This window comes from Arvicanthis niloticus, chromosome 13 (assembly GCF_011762505.2).
Source record: "Arvicanthis niloticus isolate mArvNil1 chromosome 13, mArvNil1.pat.X, whole genome shotgun sequence".
NCBI lineage: Eukaryota > Metazoa > Chordata > Mammalia > Rodentia > Muridae > Arvicanthis > Arvicanthis niloticus.
The window spans coordinates 36,620,412-36,641,322 of record NC_047670.1 but is presented as its reverse complement, the minus strand read 5'-3'; the positions used below and the strand labels follow the sequence as shown (position 1 = coordinate 36,641,322).

The 20,911-nt window shown below is 38.5% G+C and overlaps 1 protein-coding gene across 1 annotated transcript; it reads left to right on the top strand.

The window, feature by feature from the left end:
• The first annotated feature begins 4,215 nt into the window (after positions 1-4,215).
• On the top strand, positions 4,216-5,836 carry LOC117719402 (uncharacterized protein CXorf49 homolog). The gene has a single exon (XM_034517591.2). It carries the CDS (start codon positions 4,216-4,218, stop codon positions 5,746-5,748), a length of 1,533 nt encoding a protein of 510 aa, XP_034373482.1. The 3' UTR covers positions 5,749-5,836.
• Positions 5,837-20,911: the final 15,075 nt, after the last annotated feature.

Here is a 20,911-nt window from a genome sequence, read left to right as displayed (position 1 = left end):
AAAGCTGTGGAAGATCATGCAGAATTCCAAGGTTGGGGAGGTAAAGGGCTGGTGTCTTTGCTGATGAACAGTATCAACTCTGAAAGCAACAGTGTCTGTATTCACTAATGGCAGCAACAGACTCAGCAGAATTCTTTTTTCTGACTACATAGGTTCTAATCCAGATTTTCTGATGGTACCAGAGATTTTATAAACTACATAAGATCATTTTTAAAAATACATTTTTATATAGAGTTTCATGCAAATAAGCAATGTATTTTGATCTTACACTCCCTCCACACAACCCTCCCTCCAACTCCATTCTGGTGTGCCTCATCACAGCATCTGCTCCCAATTTCATGTCTATAGGCTACAAAAGATAAAGGGAAAAACAAGTGGGTTCAGGTTAAGCTACGGAAAATTATAAGGGAGGATAGAAGGAAGAAATGAGAGAGATAGTTAACCCTAAGAACCTTAAGAATGTTTGAAATGCCATAAGGAAACCTAATATTTTATAAGCTCTGTTTCTGTCTTTGTCTGTGTCTCTGAGTCTCTGCCTGTCTGTCTGTCTGTGTATGTGTGTGCATGCCTCTTTGTGTGTGTGTGTGTGTGTGTGTGTGTGTGTGATGTTTTCCCTATACAGAGAGGTAATTCAAGAAGCATGATACCTTTCAAGAATTTTTTTTTATTTTCTTAAATTACCTAGAGCAAGTTCTGGTATATATGCTGCATTCTGACTAATGGATACAAATATTATTATGCCGTCTGATTATGGGCATCGTGATGTGACTTGTGAGCCAGTCACTGACCTAGCTTCTGGGTAAGCATCATATTGTATGCAGCTGCATATAAACTACATATAATACTAGTTTATAATGGAGTCTATGCTCTCAAAAGGAGTTCAACAGAAGCACTTATTCCTTTTCAGTTTAATGTTGCATGACTACAAGTATTCTGGCATACAAGTCACATACAAGATATGTCCTGCTGTAAGAATCTTCACAGAGAACATCATTTAAAGAGAAATGTGAGAACACACCAGGACTGAGGTGTGGGATAAGTATAGGTGCCACATTTGTTCCAGTTTCCAAACAAGAAATGTGATGACAAGAGTATTATTCCTGTCCATGAAGAGGCCCTGACTTCTACAAGGAAGCAATGGTAGGTTTGAATTCCCAATCCTGCCACTTTGGACTCCTTCATAAAAACAGATATATTGTTAGCATATTTTAACACCTAAACCTAACAGTCATCAATGTGAAGTTCCTTATTCCAGGACCAGCATCCGCTTGCTAAGTTATTCAGAACCATCATAGTAAATGTATCACCTATATGACTATTATGGGAAAATATTCAATATAGACTATGCAATCTTTTATCTCCTGAATTTTTAAAATACATAACACCAGTCCATTTGGGGCTTTCATTTCTTAGAGAAATACTTCACTTTATGATTATTCTGACAATTGTATTGTTGTATTTATCTGACTGTTGTGTCTATCTACCAAATAATACTATTTCTATATTCAAAACTATATTCAAATCTTCTCATAGTATAACCCCTTTACTACTTAATTTCTGTTCTGTTCTACAAAATAACTTATTAGTGATTTTATCCATATACCTGACTTCTTTGAACTGAAATTTCCTTGTGTATGAAACGTGAATAACAATACCAAATCCATCTGATGGGTAATAACTTCCCTGTGGCATTAGCATCAACCAATTTCTCTCAAATGAGTAAACTTTCTCCAGAAGATAAGAGTATACACTAGTTTGCTTTTTTTTGTTGTTGTTGCCATAATAAATGCCATTAGCAAAAAAAAAAAAAAAAAAAAAAAAAAAAAAAAAAAAAAAAACCTGCAGAGGAAATGGTTTATTTCAACTTATAGGCTATAATCCACCATTGAGAGAAGCCAGGGCAGGAGCTCAAAACAGAACACTAGAGGCAAGAAATCAACCAAAGACCATAGCAGAATGCTGTTGACTGGCTCGCATCTACTGGTTTGCTTAGCCATCTTTCTTATACAGTTCAGGCTTACCTGCCCATGAGTGGCCCTACCCACAGTAGACTGGTCCCTCCTCCATCAGGTGGAGGAAAATTATCAAGAAAATTATCCCATAGACATGAACATGGACTGATCTGATGGAGCCAATTCCTCAATTAAGGTTCTGCCTTCCCAAGAATCTCTAAATTTGTCTTGACAAACCCTAACCAAAATAAAGAGCATCACCTAGATCATCTTAGGCTTTGTCTAACATAATATCATCATAATATTTACTGGAGTCAGACTCCATTTGAAAAAGCTGTGGTTCTTGGAAATGCCAGGATAACATAATGCTGAAAAACACCAGACTAATGATAACAATATTTTGTTTGTTTCTCAAAATTATATGCCTCAGCTCCAAACAAGTGTGTGCATTTAATCAAGATTGTACAATTCTCCAATATTTCCCAAATATCTATAAAATAAATGAGGATCTGGAGATATTTGTGGCATATCTTAGACTCTCGAATATGGAGAATTACAGAAAGGGAAATTTGATGAAGTGTAGAAGAAGGAGGAGTTAAAAGGACACACCCTGATTAAGAAGCTGTGGAACTATTCATAGATATTTATCTCAGAAAAAGGATACATATTAAAACTGTTGATGTTCTTCCCTGACATGAGCAAGCCTAATTCAATAGACACAGAAATTCAGTTACTTTAACTATAACTAGATGTTAACTGAGAAGATTCTAGATGTTTCTATTTCACAGGCTCAACCTATGAATTTCATTTAACTTCTGCAATGGATAGAATTTATTCACATTGTGTTCCTAGCTCATATTCTTTTTCTAGTCTGATTAAGCGTTGAAACAGTCTGAAAATTGATTAAATATGTTCAAAGCATTATCAGATATCCAAAACATTACCTAACAAGTGTGATGATTTCAAACACAGGCTTTGGTGTAGTGTTTTTTTTCCAGTTGATGGCTGTAGTCTTGGGTAACTTGCTGTGTGAGTCTGAGTTTCCTGTTCTTAAAGATGAGAAGAATGCTTGCAAACACATCTGGTGGTTATGAGAAATAATTTAGTACAGTGTATTACTCTTTTTCATTTTAATTTATAAAGTAATAAAAAGTAAAAACTAAGAAGTTATATAAAGAAAACAGTAGAGTATCCCTGTGTGTTCAGGGTGGGGGACACAAATAAGCTCATTCTTAACATCTAAATGACTTCATTTTTGCTACTACTCTTGTTTGCATTTTACCTCAGTAATCTGACTCAAGTATTTTTGTATATTGGTGGACGAATACCTGCACATTGGTACATTTATTAGTTTTCAAAACTGAACTATATGTTATTAAAAGGTGAGATCTATTTCAAACACTTCTTTCATTTTTGCCTCAGTGTTCAATTCATGGCAATGCTCACAAAAGAATGCAAAAAAAATAAAAAATAAATAAAAATTAAAAAAGCAAAAACCAAACCAAATAAACAGAAAAGCATTACTCAAGGAAGAAACAAACTTAAGTAAGGAAAACACTACAACCCAAGCGGCAACTATTGATTGAAGTCTGATGTCCACAATGTTTTTCTGCATTCTAGATTTCACTTTCAAAAGTTTATAACTTAGTACATACAAAAAACATATTGATCTTGGAGATTGTCTTAGAATTATTCAAACTAATTTCCAATAGAAAACAATAACCTGTCTTCCAGATCACATTCACTCAAACTCAGTAGCACAGACCTGTAATCCTAGTACCAGCTGAGAGATGGAGGTAGAACAATCTGGAATGCAAGATCATATTCACAATATAAAGCAAGCTTGAGGGCAATCTTATGTCAAAAAATTGTTTTTCATTAAATTTTTGAAAATGTTTTTCCTCTGTACATGAGAATCCTACTCTACATAATCCCTCTGAAATATTCTAGCAAACACACAAACATACACACACACACACACGTGAATTTATCATCACATTAATTGTAAGAGGGGGGAAAAGCCATAAAGCCTATTCATACAAATGTGTGAATGTGATAAAATTAGGCTACAACTGTGTGTGTGTGTGTGTGTGTGTGATGCACTCAAGACTTTAGGAGAAAACAAGCGTCATCATAGAAAATCCTGCTAATAGGCCAGCAAGTGTGACCTCCATGAAGGTTTTCCTGCACCTTGAGACTTTACCTTACGTGAGCAGAGCAACGGTCTTCCTGGAATTTTACTTCCGCTTCCGGGACTGGCAACATGGGCTCTCCTGAGGAGCAGTCTATTCCAGGAGATGATTTTTATGAGGAGAGTGGAGACTTCAACAAGAACTTGAGCCTTGTCTCAAGGCTTGCCGAGAGTAACGAAGATGAAAGCAGCCTCACAAGTCCCAAAGGCAGCAAGCTCTCACTGGTGTCCCAGCTGGAGGTGTCAGAGAACCCATCTGTGGTACTTTGGACCGGAGGGTGCTGGCCAGATTCTCCGGTGCCGGAGGAAGAGAGGCTAGGTTCCCCAGTGGATGAAAAGGTTGGTTTGGACTTCCTCTCCCAGCCCAGTGTAGAGACTGCGGCCACTGGGCAGCAGGTGACCAACCCAGAGACACCAGGAGTCAGAGAACACCCATCCCCAGAGAGCTTTTGCGCTGAGACAGAGACAGGCTCCAGCAGGAAAGCTCCGCAGGCTTCGGGCTCTGAGGAGGCAAAGGCAACCTCTGCTGCCACTTTCTTCCCCAAGGGACTGGAGCAAAGCAGAGCTTGGGGGACCCCAAGAAAAAGTACCACTAGTAGAATGGTGATCGGCGAGAATGTCCACCACCCCACTTCCGAACCTGAATTATTAGATGAATTAAATGAAGTGCAGATGATGAGAGTGACCATTTGCCTTAAAGATGGAAACCAGGCTAAGAACAGTGGCCCAGCAGAGACTGGAGACCTAGCTAGACACTCAAGTGTCCAGACCAGGGACAGTTTCATCCGGATGCCCTCCTCCCTGCTGACCTCTACTACCCGGGGACTTACCTCTGGCATGGAAAGACAGGCCTCGAAAGAGCTGGAACCCTTTTCCTCTAAGAAAAAGCAAGGCATCTCATGGGGTAAGGGAGGAAGCAAGCCTGGCTACCCAGAGGCTGCTGCTGGGGTAAGTGCCCTGCCCAAGGCAAGTCCTAGAAAGAAGTTGGCCCAGAAGAAAAAACCCCTGTGGGATGCTTCAGCAGTTACCCTGGGGAGAGCCTTCCATCAGTGGGGCCAGAGACTGAAGTCAGCTCCTGCAGAACCAGCCACCTTCCCCCCAATCTCTGGTGTTGGCCTGCCTGGGAGGTCCAATAAATGCTCACTGCTGCCTTTAAGACCCAAACAGTGCAAGAACTTCTACACTGGGAAGAGATCTGGGGCAAAGAGGACAAAGGAGTTACAGTTGGTAACAAAAGAAGACACTGACTCAACCAGAGACTCTGGCTCACAGGTTCAGTTTCCAACACACAGGGCAGAGCCAGCTTGCCAGAGTGTGCATCAAGAATTCAGCAGCGGGGATATAAACACCCGAGGCCTCCAGGATCCAGGAAACTCTCAGTCCTCAGTCCTGAGCCAGAGAGGCATCATATCCAAGAAATCTGCACCCTCTGGTGACCAGGAAGAACCTGTGGGTCCCTCAGCCCTAGATTCAGAGATACTGCAACTACCTGGAACACAAGGTTGTCCCCGTTGTCCAGAGTTACAGAAGGAAATAGAGGACCTTAGGAAACAACTGTCAGCCCTGCAGGCTGTCAATGAGAAGTTCCAGACCCATTCAAGTTAAACCCAACATGTCTACAAAACAAGCAGTTGGCCGTTGTTCTGATTCCTCCTCCAGATTCTCCTCTCCTCTTTGCCGCTGCTTTCTTTGCCCCTGCCCCTTTCCGAGTTAACCGTAGTTTCGAATTCAAATACTTCTCAGGAAGGAAAATAGAAGTTTGTTATATAAAGTAAATAAAGATAACTCTAAAGAATATTGGCTTGCTTCTACCTTCTTAAAACTGGTCTATGTGCCCACAAGACCTGGGATGGAACACGAGGAAATACTATGTGTTAAAGAGGTCAAGGGTATATTTTTCAAGCTTCTCTAAGTTTTTTTTAGGCTATTCATTTTTCTTTTGGCTTCAAGTACTGTTTGGTTGCCTGTTGTTTGTTTCTTTCCTTGAGGATGATCCCACATCAAGGAAATCATAGTGGTTCTCCAGATAAACATAAACTACAATCTCTGATTTTAAATGGCTTAGAGGGACTTGCTTTTTACAGGACGAGCACTACTGATGGGAAAATATGAATATCGGCACCTGTGTGTCATTTTAATATTTTAAGCAAAGAATTTAGTCAGCTGACACCTTTCTTTTTTCTTATGTGTGTTTCTCTGGTAAAAGGTCTGTATTCTCCCACAAGCCTTTGTTCAAATATCAAGGAGCAACCTGTCCATGTAGTAGCATTAACGCATTCTAAGGCTCACCAGATAAATTCTTGGTGCCTGGCTAGCACTACAGTGGCATAGTCAGAACTTCAGAAAGAAGTCAGTTGGGTCTGTTGAATATCTATCCCAACAAAACCTAAATGGAAAAAGCTCTCTATGTGATCAACTCTCCAGACATGACAAGCAGAAAACAGATGCAAAGCCACAGCCCCAAACCAAAAGCAGACCATACAGTTGTTTGCAAACAGAAGCAAAACAGAGAAAAGTCTTGGTGGGAGTCACTTTTCCCACAGTCTTTTTGCTTGTGTCTCAGATGAAGTGTCTCTATCCCTTTCACACCTTTCCCCCAGTTCATCTCAGCTACTTGGGCTGAATTGATCAAGCAAACAGTACTCTTTAGAATCTAGAAAGAGAAAGGGTGTTTTATTTGCTCGTGGAGAGGAGAGATTCACACCAATATCAGAGAACGAAATAATTCACAGTGTAAACATAACTGTAAGCTATGTGGCATCGCAGACAGAGTCCTGTGCTACACTTTTAACTCATCTGTTTCAGTGCTTTCTAATGAAGCGTCCTTGGAAGACTCAGTTTTATTCCCTTGGACTTTCATTCTTCGTCCATAAGGTGGGGATAATAACAACAGTGAATCTTTGCATGTGAGGAAGAATTACCTAAAGTTTAAAGTCAAATTTCAGGAAAATAGACAAAACCATCTATGGTTTTAAATCTAAAGACAGTAGAGCAAGCACAACGTTGACGATAGTTTTTACACCCTGAAGGTAGAAATAGCTCCCCTCCTACCTTTAACTGTTGGGGAATGGTCCAAGAATTAGTGAAGACAGCATCCCTGGACCTTCTGTGACATTACAGGGAAGAAGCAAACAGGTAGCTGGGAGAGGAGAAGCAGCCCCACTGGTTGAGAGAATCTGGCCAGAAACCCTGTGTATGTACAGAACAAAGAGTCATGAAAACTTACAGTGAACTCTATCTCTACTCTTGTAAGAAAATGCTTTCTCTCTCTCTCTCTCTCTCTCTCTCTCTCTCTCTCTCTCTCTCTCTCTCTTTCTCTCTCTCTCTCTTTCATACAACATTGCTCTCTGAAAAACTTTAAAAATTATCAAGGAAGCCAGGCATAGTAGCATGAGCCTTTGATTCCAGCACTTGGGAGGCAGAAGCAGGAAGAACTCTATGAATTCAAGGCCAACATAGCCTACATAGTGAGTTCCAAGACAGCCAGAGCTATATAGTGAAACCCTGTCTCAAAAAAAAAAAAAAAAAAAAAAATTACCAAGAAAAGTTGCCAAAACACCACATGCACTTCTTAAAGAAGAACAGAAAACAGTCACCTAAATGGAGTCACCTAAATGGAGGAAACACAAGGAGAACATACTTGTGAAACATGTAATGATAGATGAGAATTGTAATCGAACATCAGCATAAACATTGTCAAACCATAGTGCATGCTCAGAGCAAAGAAGACATTTGTTAGTAGGCCCTGTGTTCATAGAACAGAGATAAGAATTGTCAACTCTTAGCCCTCAGAAAAGAATTTGAAAGAAAATGATCGTAAATGAAAGGTCATAGTAAAATTCTTACAGTAGACCAAACACACACACACACGCACACACACACACACACACACACAGAGAGAGAGAGAGAGAGAGAGAGAGAGAGAGACCCACACACCCATAAGGAGTCCAGAGATGTTGCTCAGTGGTAGATCACTTGTTTAGGATGCATAATGCCCTAGGTTCTATTGTTAGCAGGGGGAAAAAAATCACTGCTGAGAGACATATCAAGAAGAATATAATAGATTTGGAAAGTATTTAAAGCTACTACCCTTGAGGAAAATATCAAGAGTAAACAGAATATTATATTCAAGCCAAAATAAAATTCTACTATATGAAGGAAAATATTGACATAACAATTAAAAAAACCTTCCCAGGTCAATGAGAAACCTCCCATTTCATCCCCCTAGACTTCCAATATCCAGAGGCAATGACTAAAATAAAATCAGCAATTTTGACCAGATAATACAATTTTTAAAGTTTGAGAAATATTTTCTAAAATGTATTTTACATACTAAACATCTTTCTAAATGTAACAAATCCCAGAGACTATAAATGGAAAAATATACAAATTTGATTAGTTTTTTCAATACATCATGAAAAGGAAGTTAACGGGAAGCATAATTAGCCATAATGGCATGAACAGAGGTTCAGTCTTGTTATAATGAGATATGCAAATAAAAACTATCAAGAGATACTGCTTCTTTTTTAATAATTTTTTTTTGTTTATTCACTTTACATTCCAATCACTGGCCTGCTCCTGATTACTTCTTTCCACAATTCTTCCCTCACTCTCCCATCTCACTCTCCTCTGTGAGAGTGGAGGCTCCCCCTAGGTATCCCTCTACCCTGGTACATAAAGTCTCTGCTGGGCTTTGTACATCCTCTCTCACTGAGGCCAGACAAGAAAACTCAGCTACAAGAACATATCCCACAGACAAGCAACAGCTTTTGAGATAGCCCCTGTTCCAGTTGTTTGGGACCTACATAAAGACTAAGTTGCACATCTGCTACATCTGTGGGGAGCCTAGCTCCAGCCTGTGTATGCTCTTTGGTTGGTGGTTCAGTCTCTGAGAGTCTCAAGGGTACAGGTTAGTTGCCTCTGTTGGTCATTCTGTGGAGTTTCTATTCCCTTCAGGGCCCTCAATCCTTCCACAACCCTTCCATAGGATCTCCTGAGCTCCATTCAGTGTTTAGCTGTGGGTCTCTGTATCTGTCTGAGTCAGCTACTGGATAGAGCCTTTCAGAAGACAGCCATGCTAGACTCCTGTCTGCAAGCATAACAGCATATCATTAATAGTGTTAGTGACTGGTGCTTGCCCATGCAATGTGTCTCAAGTTGGGTGTGTTATTGGTTGGCCATTCCCTCAGTCTCAATTTCATCCTCCATCCCTACATTTCTTGTAGACAGGATAAATTTGGTGTTGAAAGTTTTGAGAATGGGTTGGTGTCCCTATCACTCCACTGGGGTTCCTGCCTGGCTACAGGAGGGAGGTAGCCTCTTCAAGTTCCAGATACTGCTTCTTAAATAGCAGTGTGGCAAACATTAAAACTTTAGCAGCACGTGGGGGTCACCAAGTATGTTTGTATTGGGAACACTATTGAGATATCCTTTAGAAAGAACATCTTGGCAATGTCCATTAAATATATAAATGTACACACCAACAATTCCAACTTTAATAAGACAGCTTTAGCTATTCTTGTCCCCTAAAAAATATGAATATACACTGAGGAGCTACTTACGGTAGCAAAAATAAGCAGCCCACTAAATCTCCATCAGTTAAGTAAATGTTAGTCCAGTTAATAGTGATGAAGCAGACTACCACCCAAAGTAATGAGAAATCTCCTGGTTTATGACTATGGAGTAAATCTCTAAGGTAAACTACTTAGTTATAAAAGCAAAGTATAATGTATATAAAGAAATTCTCTGAGTTTGTGCATGTTTAAACGTGCATCTGAAAATTGTGATTACCTCTGGAGGAACACAACAGAAGCAATCAAGCATGTATCTCTAGTAGGGTAAAACCGAGATCTTGTCAGAGGTGTCTGACAAGAAAAATAGAAATGGCCTCTTTTATTCTACAGAATTGTTGTTTTGTAATCTTAATTACTGTCTCCAAAAATTAGAATTAGTCTAGGGAGATGGAATGGGAAGTTTTTTTGTAGTCCTTAGAAGGTTTTAGGAGGATTTTTTAATATTATAAACTCACTTCTGTATTTCTTGATATAATAAGTATTATTTTTATCTTTGTTGAAAACTTCAGAGATTACACATAAAAATAATTTCAAATTCTCTGTTCTATTTAAAATACTGTATCCCACTATTTGGTTGTTTGTGCCAAAACTGAGAGTAGAAAATATGTCGCTGTAGCTATAATAGTAACAAAATGTTCCCTGTGTTATAAGAATGCAAAGAGGGATCAGTCAATTCTGAAGGCACATGGGTGGTTACCACAAAACCCAGAAACAGAGAGATGCAGATTAAACTGGCCCTTGAGGGATGTTTGTTCGCTCAACAGACATCTGGTACGGGAAGTAAGAGACACATGCTAAAACATTAGTATAAAAAACCATGGTGCTACACAGAGCCCATCAGGTTTGCGGAGGGCTTTGCCTCAGTGAGGGTGCCAAGTAGGAAGGTCACCAGAGAATGAACTAGACACAAGGTGGAAAAGGGAACTGAGGTGGAGACAGTGTTACAGAAAGCCTAGCTGCCGTGCTAAGGCAAACAAGGTCCCCTTTCGAATCAGTGGATCTAAGTCTTACTAGCTATCAGAATTGGGAGTCTCATAACAATACAAGTTCTCAGATACCCTCTCATACCAATCAAAGCTGACTCTGGTTAGTAGATTTGTAGAACTGGAATTTAAACCGAATATTCCACTGCCACAGACAAAGAACTGTCAGGACTTCAGCTACAGTATCTCAGTAAAGCATTGTGTGTGTACAAGAAGAAAGGAATGGCTCATATAATCCTATTGGGAGGTTATCAAGACGTATATGTAGTTCACCGTGTGTACATGGCAGGCCAAACACTTATTTTTTTTAACAGCTCTGAACTCATTCTTGCCTGAAATTTGCTTAAAGTGAGGCAGGAATAGGAAAATAAATGCACCTTTTTCCTGATCCTCCCCCAAGCCACTTGCTAACCACTGCTGTGACTGACTGAGCAGAAAGTACTCAGCAATGTAAGAACAACCAAGCACATGTTCCTTGACTATTTGCATCTATTGTATCGCTAGACCCTCAACCTAGAACTGACCTTAATACATATATGTAATTAAAATGGTATAAAAGCATAAATAAGGAGGGGGATGGGATAGGGGGTTCTAGGGAGAGGAAATGGAGAAAGGGGATGACATCTGTATTGTAAATAAATAAAATAACCAATAAAAAAAAAAAAAAGAACAACCAAGCACATTCACTAAGATTTTTTATTCAAAGCAAAAAAACTTTCTTCTTCTATTTAAAAATAATAACAATACTAATAATAATTCATGATTAATTGTCTTAGTGTTTTTCCTGTTGCTGTGATAAAATGCTTTGACAAAGGCAAGATCAGAAGGTTATTTAAACTCAAAATTCAACTCAGAGAAGTCAAGGTACAAGGAGAGTGAGGAAGTTGGTCAGATCATATCCTATACATAAAACGTCAGCAGCTCATGAATACTTGCTAGTGCTCACCTCAGTTTTTTCCAATCTACATTTCTTCACCTACAGTGACCATCTTCTCCCATGTCAATAAATGTAATTAAGATGGTTCCCTACAAACATGCCTGGAGGTCCATTTTCTGGGTGATTCTGACTTTTCATAACTTGACAACACTTACAATCACACCGATCATTTCCATACTATCAGATTTTAGGTAATGTTTTAAACAGATAATTCGACAGCTTCTATCAACTCCGGGCCTGGTATCAATGCTCAACTGACACTTACTAAACATAATGTACAACCAGAGTCCTTTCAGTAAATGTTTTTTTCTGTCATGGAATCAAGAAGTTCCTGCTGCACCTGGAATTATGAAGATACAAAAGACAAGGATCCTATTGTCAAAAAGTTATCCAATCCTCTGGGGGAGGGGGAGTCACAACCTAATAGCTCTCTTGAACTAAACCCAGAATATTCTTCCTAAAAATATATGTGTTTAAATATATGTGTTTATAGATGATAAAATTAAGGCATAGAATCACATGCTGATACCCAGAATTACACAGGAAATACTCATCAGGAAACTTAAGATGAAGTCATTCCAAAATCTATTCTGTACAACATAGGAGACAGTAACATCAAGTTCTATTCCTATAACTAATCTTCCTGTGTGGGATTAGGAAGGCAACGTGGTTTGGATTTCACCTCATTTCTGAAGAGGGCTCAGAAGATTGTAGGAACTTGTTATTAGATGATCCAAAAAGAGAAGGTATACAACCTGAGTTCCTTTGCATACTCAATATCTGTGATAGTTACTGAGTATCTGGAATAATAGTAAGTCATACAAATAATGACACAGATTTTTCTCAGTTATCTCACCCAAGAGCATCACAGTGAAGAGAGTTTATTCTTGTTTGTTCTCACTTATGCTAACTGTAAATCTAAGAATTCCTGTAATCATTTTCTCTTGAGTAAAGTTTGGGTCTTAGAGTATACAGAAAGATCACAGATATATAGTATGCATGCTACCTATGACTTGGTTTCTATGCTTCACAGACATTATTAATAAATCCCTGTACTTTTTCACTACACTTAAGAAAATTTTAGTCTTTTATCATACAACCCCAGACAGCTTTTACTGTTTAAGATGGCATCTGCCTCCAAAGTATAAAGATTTTATTTTATTTTGTACACAAACATAGCTGGAATCAAAACCAAAATGAAGTTTCTTGAAGCATAGAGTTGTGAATGATAATCAAGATGAGTGTTCTAATGAATAACAACTGTTGTTAGTGGTTGTACAAAATAAAATCCTGGCATCCATTCAATATAGTTCAATAATTATATACTGAGGCCCATACCCAGGTGAGATAACTAGATAGATAGATAGATAGATAGATAGATAGATAGATAGATAGATAGGCATAATTGAGGTCTTCATCTTTTAAGGATTCTAAAACATATTCCTGTAAATAGGAACCTATAAATAAATAATCTTTAAACAGTTTTTTAATGACTATAACTTTGAAATGCATGTTCTCAAGTAGAGACCATAACTTTTACCATTGTGTACATGTCACTCACAATATGACATGGCAGAAATGACTCTAATGTTTGTTAAATGATCTAGGAGCAGAGACTAGTGTACTTAATTTTTAAATAATGAGCAAAACCTTTAAGGAAGAAGTTAAAGTTCTTGTGAATCTTAAGAAATCATTATTTGAGAGACTAAAGAGATGGTTTGGTCAAGTAAAGTGCTTCCCTTGCAAGAATGAAGATCTGACTTTGTTACCTAGAACCTGCATTCAAAATACAAACATGCAGGACAAGAGAGATAGCTCAATGATTGAAAAACTGACTGGTCTTCCAGAGGACTCAGGTTCAAATCCCAGCACCCACTTGTCAGCTCAAAACTGTCTCTAACTCCAAGATCTAATGCCCTCACACAGAAATACATTCGGCAAAACATCAATGAACATAAAATATTTTTTTCAAAAAAGCCAACATGGTAATACATACTTCAAAACCAGAGCTGGGAACATAGAAATAGATAAATCCTTGGGTCTCACTGAGCAGCACTAAGCAAGAGAGAGACCCTTTCTCAAAAAGTAACATGGATGACACCTGAGGAACCATAGCTGAGCTTGACTGATGTCTCATCCATATGTTTTCATAGATAAGCAGGTGCATCTTCACAAGTGAACTTGCACACACATGAAAACAAACACACACATACACACATTTAATATTTTTCCAAATAAAAAGACATACATAGAAGAGAAACTTACTTTTGAAATGTTGTTGCTAAACTATGATTTAAAAACCAAAATAGGATTGGGGATATAGCTCAATGGTAGAGGACTCTGACTGCAGAGTGCAAGGCTCTGGATTCAATCTCTAATGCTCCAAAAAGTTACTTATCTACTGCTCATTCACAGGCAGCAGCTTGCTACCTTCCAGGTGATTTAAAGAGAATTTCATAAGTATAATAAAGGAAAATATTAATCTTTTCATCAAAGCTGTTGCAATCCATCTTTATTTGCTGTAGAAACCATAGGAACCCCAAATTCAACAGCACTTACAAATTCCACCTGAGGTGCATTCTTTCCCAGTGATCTTTCATGTGGTTTATTTTGTGGAAAACTAATCAATTAGGATGACATGTCATCGATTGGTCTGGTTTTACTCATGTGTAACAAAAGTACAGAAGCAGAGACTGAAGTGTAGTCGTGTGCCATTTGTTCTCACTCCCTCAATGGCAACCATCTGTTTCTGCAGAATGAACAACTCACTAACATTTCAAAGGATTTGCTGAGAGCATAGCCAAATGCCTTCCATCAAACATCTGTATTAGAGACTTGACTAACACTGTCTCTTTTCCAAAGGTACTTGGAAGGATTTGTCCTTGGTATTGTTCAAAGAATATGCTCCGTCTTCCTTTCCTACCTTTGAGCCTTAACAGGATGAACTTTTACAATGAGTCACTCCCTACATTTTACTTGTTTTCATATACATATGATATGTCACACATTACTTGTTTTATGTCTTTAAATCATATGTCTCAATTTCAGATTTCTATTTCCTACATGGCAGAGAAACAGAAGAGAGAAGGGGGATGGAGGGAGAGAAGGAGAGAGGGAAGAAGGAGAGAGAGAAGGAAAGGGAGAGAGAGGGGGGAGAATAAATGTGAAAGACTAAAAAGGAAGACTAGATAAAAGAGAGGACAAGACAAGGATGCCCACTCTCTCCCTATTTCTTCAATATAGTACATGAAGTTCTAACCAGAGTAATAAAACAGCTAATAAAAGATCAAGGGAATACAAATTGGAAAGGAAAAAGTCAAAGTATCACTATTGGCAAATGATATGATAATATACATAAGCAACACCCAGAATTATTCCAGAGAACTCCTACAGCTGACAAATGACTGGATACAGAAGTAACTCAAAGAAATCAGTTCTCTTTCATATAAATGATAAATGAGCTGAGAATGAAGTTAGGAAAACAATAAAATATACAAGAGTCATGAATAACAGAAAATACCTTGGTGTAACTCTAACCAAGCAAGTGAAAGATCTATATGGCAAGAACTTCAAGTCTCTGAAGAAAGAAATTGAAGAAGGTATCAGAGGATGGAAAGATCTCCCATGTTCATGGATGTGTAGGATTAACCTAGTGAAAATGCCCATTCTGCCAAAAGCAATATACAGATTCAATGCAATCCCCATCAAAATTCCAACACAATTTTTTATAAACCTTGAAAGAGCAATTCTCAACTTCATATGAAAAAAAAATTTAAAAACCAGGATAGCCAAAACAATACTGAACAATAAAAAACTTTGGGAGGAATCAGCATCCCTGACCTCAAGCTGTACTACAGAGCAATAGTGATTAAAACAGCATGGTATTGATACAAAAACAGACACATTGATCAATAGAATTGAATCAAAGACCCAGAAATAAACCCATACACCTATGGACACTTGCATTTTTGATGAGGAAGCCAAAAACATACAATGGAAAAAAGAAAGCATATTCAACAAATGGTGCTAGTCTAACTGGATATCTATTTGTAGAAGAATGAAAATAGATCTATATTTATCACCCTACACCAACTCAAGTCCAAGTAGATCAAGTACCTCAACATAAAATCAAATACACTAAATCTCATAGAAAAGAAATTTGGAAATACCTTTGAACCCATTGGTACAGGCGACAATTTCTTGAGTAGAACTCCAATGGCTCTGGCTCTGAGATCTACAATTGATAAATGGAACCTCATGAAACTGAAAAGCTTCTGTAAGGGAAAGGACCCTGTCAGTATGACAAAGTGGCAGCCTACAGATTGGGAAAGGATCTTCATCAACTCTACATCTGACAGAGGGTTAATATCTATAATTTATAAAGAACTCAAGAAGTTAAATACTACAACCCAAATAACCCAATTAAAAAATGGGGCACAGAGATAAACTGAGAATTCTCAACAGAGAAACCTCAAATGGCCGAGAAGCACTTAAAGAAGTATTCAAAGCCCTTAGTCATCAGAGAAATGAAAATCAAAACAACTCTGAAATTCGTCTTACAGTGATCAGAAACTCATGTAATAGCACATGCTGGTGGGCATGGAGCAAGGGGAGCACTCCTCTATTGTTGGTGAGAGTGCAAACATGTACAACCACTCTGCAAATCAATTTGGCAGTTTCTCATAAAACTGAGAAGAGTTCTACCTCAGGACCCAGCTATACCACTCCAGGCATATATCCAAAAGATGCTCCACCATGCCACAAAGACCCTTGCTCAACTATGTTAATAGCAGATTTATTTATAACAGCCAGAAACTGGAAACAACATAGATGTCCCAAAGCTAAAGAATGAATAAAGAAAATGTGGTACATCTACACAATGAAATACTATTCAGCTATGTAAAACAAAGACAGCTTTCTGATCCTCCCTGTTCCAGAGACAGCTACACCTTCTTGTGCAGTGCCAGCCTCATCTCTTAGACAAGATGGTGAAGGTTGGTGTGAACATATTTGGCAGTATTGAGCACTTGGTTACCAGGGCTGCCTTCTGCTCTGCATCTGGCAAAATAAAGATTGTTTCCATCAATGACCCCCTTCATTGACCTCAATTACATATGTGGTCTATATGTTCCAGTATGACTCTACCCATGGCAAATTCAACGGTACAGTCAAGACTGAGAAAGGGAAGCTCATCACCATCTTCCAGGTGAGAGATCCCGCTAACATCAAATGGGGTGATGCTGGTGCTGAGTATGTTGTGGAGTCTACTGGCGTCTTCACCACCATGGAGAAGGCCGGGGCCCACTTGAAGGGTAAGCCAAAAGGGTCATCATCTCTGCCCCTTCTGCTGATGCCCCCATGTTAACAAAGACAAATTGTTTATGAAAATGCCATAATACAACCTATGACTCTATGTGCTAATTAAAAGCCAAATAACTATAATTAGAAACTTCTGCACTCCCACTGGGAGGACTAACATGAACAAGAATGACAATGCTAGGTGTAGAGCATCCAAACTTCTCACACACTAGTGGGGGAGGGTATAAATTAGAGCAATCACTTTTACGAACTTTTTGGGAACATTTGCCAAATAAGGCATAGACACATGGTACTGTATATTCTTCTTCCTCCAAAAAAAGTTATTATATCACAGTTTTACATACTATTATAACAGCTCTGGACATCACATCATTAGACATGATATGGGTAAAAAGTACTGTAAAATTCACTAAATAAAGGCATAGAGAGGAGGATATGGCCCAAATGACTATTCACAGCAAAATGGATAAGTGGATCTGAGTGCATGATAAAATGGATGACTATACCATCATCAAGATGCATAATAATTACTACAGTGGACAACTGGAAATGGGTTAGAGGAGAAGGGAAGGGAGGAGGTAGAAAGAAAGGGGAAGGGAATGCAAGAAATACTATGGAGAAAGTTATGTGTGTGTGTGTGTGTGTGTGTGTGTGTGTGTGTGTGTGTGTGTGTACTTGCACATGCGTGCATGCACACATGCTTGTTGCTGATCTATCTCTTGAATCAGGGGTCCATTCCCTGTAGGAAAAGGAAGAAAAAGAATCATCTAGATGCTATACCAGACCTCTGCATGCTGTACACCCAGAGTGTATTCTGTAGATCCCAAGAAGTGGGCTTCAAGCTGGGTTTCACAGAGGCCTAGGAATTATCAGATAAATTAATAATTAGCAAAATCAACTAGCACTCAAGGAGTGGAGGAGGGAGTGTGGATCAGCCTCAAAATCTGCCCCACAACCCCTCTTGTATCTGTTTTCTGTGTGTGAAATTTCTGTGACATCTCAATGAAGGAGTTATTATCTACAAAATGTCTGGCTACTCTGTGTTTTAAAAAACAAACTGTATAAACCACTGACCCGTGAAGCACAGATTCACGGAGTGACTGCACAGCCGTTTTTCATACTTTGTGTCAACACAACACAATCTTGGTAAGAAAAACAGAAACTCTATTACTTATTGATTTTTTTTTTTTTTTTTTTTTTGGATTCTTTAACATTGTCATCTCCTCTAGCCCTCCTGCTCTGTAAGGGAAATGTCTGATTATAAGTTTTGGTGATTTTGATTGTGAGTCTAGCCTTAAATGGCTGAGCTATCTCTCCAGTCCTAATTATAATTTCTACCATAGGAAACCCCAGGAGTGAGGAAACTGTCCCTGTACCAACTGTAGTCCCCCCTCTCACATTCTGCAATGTCCTCTCTGAACATACTTTATTTACATAGGGACAATGAGGCCATTCCAGCATAAGTTCCATTCCCATGCAGTTTGGATAGCTGGATATGAGATGCAAAATATCTTATGCTCCTCTTTCCTCTAATATATATGTTAGATATATTATTAATATATATTATTAATATATATAATATATTATTAATATATAATATATCAATATATATTTCCTAATATATATTAGCTTCTATTTAAGATATTATTTGTTTAAGGCATAACTCCACTTATAAAGTAAGTGAAATAATTTTATAGGCCCCTTTAGCATGCTAATGCACAAGGTCCCATGTCCTTCTCAGATGTGTTATGTATTCAAATGACTTATTTTTCTTTTAGCCCTTCTCCAACTCTCCCAAAATAACTTTTAACATGTGGGATTTTATAACTCCCTTACTTTTTATAAGGTGGAGAAGGCAAATTATTGCATATATCTGCATATCAAAATTAAGTACACACACACACAAGCGCACGCACATGTAATTTGACTATACTAACTGTACACAGACTGTATTAGTCAGCTTCTGCTCACTCTCTTCCTAGTTCTAAGACCTTTGCTTCCTCCACTGCAAATTGAAGTTTTGCCTAACCCATACCAGGTTAGTGGGATGATAGCCCTGCTATGATTGACCTTCATTTTCTGCTGTTGTTCTTCTGGCTCACAGAACTTGAGCTTTGACTGCCAAGTAAAGCCACTGATATTATGTGGGCAGATTGTTACATCTGTATGAATACTTTTTACCTACTATGGCCACCCTATAAACACGAAATTTATCCCAACCCTCTTAAAAGTTATTTGTTAATACTATCAGGCAGGCAACAGAGTTTTCAGATTAAGACAGAAATGGACTGCCAAATTTTATACAAGTTTGCACTCCCACCAGCAATGGAGGAGCATTCCCCTTGCCCCACATCCTCCCAAGTATGTGCTGTCATTTGAGTTTGTGATCTTGGCCATTCTGATGAGTGTAAGGCGGCAGCTCAGAGTTGTTTTGATTTGCATTTCCCTGATGACTAGCGACATTAAACATTTCCCTTAAGTGTTTCTTAGCCATTAGTTGTTCCTGTGTTGAGAATTCTGTTTAGCTCTGTACTCTTTTTAAATGTCATATATCAGCTCTGCCTGAAGGGGTCAAGAAAGACTTCTCCAGAGAAGGGCCCCTTTAAATGAGATCACAATAATGAAGAGAACTTAGGATCCTCCTGTCTGCACCCTACTTCCAATACTGGGTTAACAGGTGCATACAACTATCTATGCCTGGCTTTTTACATGGGCGTTGGGGGTTCTGAATTCATGTTTGCGTGACTATGAAAATGTCAGAGAGTCTCATGTGTGCACATAATACTCTCTTACCCATTGAGTCACTTCACTACCCCCACGGCAGTTCTTATAAGAACAATAAAAATAATAGTGCCTTCCTTGTGACTATGCTGTGAAGACTCAATGAATCCATCCAGGCTGAGTGCCATGACCGAGGCCAGCACATGAAGATATCTCTTCACAGTTGGAAGGATAATAGGTTGAAGAGAGCCCAAGAAGCAATTATGTAAGCAGTAAGAAATCTTTACAATAGGACAGCCCAAGAAGAATTAAGAATGGCTATGAGTCTCTGGAGTATAGATAAATGTAAATTGAGATATGTCATGGACCAACTGTATAGAATGTACCATCTACATTTATATGATAGGAATTTATAGATGTTATTTATAATATACTTAGCACTGTCTATAGTTGTTGTTATTGTTTGTTCTCAGTACATACATCTTCCTCACATGCAAAGAAAACTTACCTCAAGATGACTGCAAAAATATTTTCCATCCACATAGTCTGCAATTTATCCTTGATAGTTCTTCATCAAGCAGGAAAATACACTTCATTTCCTCTTGGATTTGAGAAAATGTCATAACACCTTTGACCAATAGAATACAACACTAATATATTTGTACCAATCCCAGTCACAACCCTCAAGGTCCTAGGAGTGTCTACTCTCTTCTGGTTTAGAACTAAGGTGTTGTGTTAGAAGCATAACTAGACTGTGCAAGTCTCAGACTTTAGAGGATGAGCGCCAACTAAGGAAAAGAAAAAAGCCAAGGGACATCGAGGTAACACATGTGTACATAAAGACATCTTGGACATCTGCTCAGCAAAATGTCTGGAATGTTTGCCACACTAGCTTCTATCTAACTGTAGCCGTGTAAGAGATTCCAATAAGAAAAACTCAGCTCGACCCAGGCAACAAACAGAACTCTGGCACATGATAGCAAATTGCTTAGATGACTAGAAACAATATTTAGATCGTTTAGGCTGACAGAGTGCTTACGTAGCATACATGGAGACTTGGTTTGATCCCCAGAACTATGTAAACCAGATAATATGGTGAATTATTTTAACTCGCCACTTGGAAGGTAGAAACAGGAGGAGAAATAAAAGTTCACCTGGTGACATACTGAGTTTCAGATCAGCCTTCTCAAAGCAGGAGAAGAGGACGGAGGGAAGAGATATTTACATGATCCCAG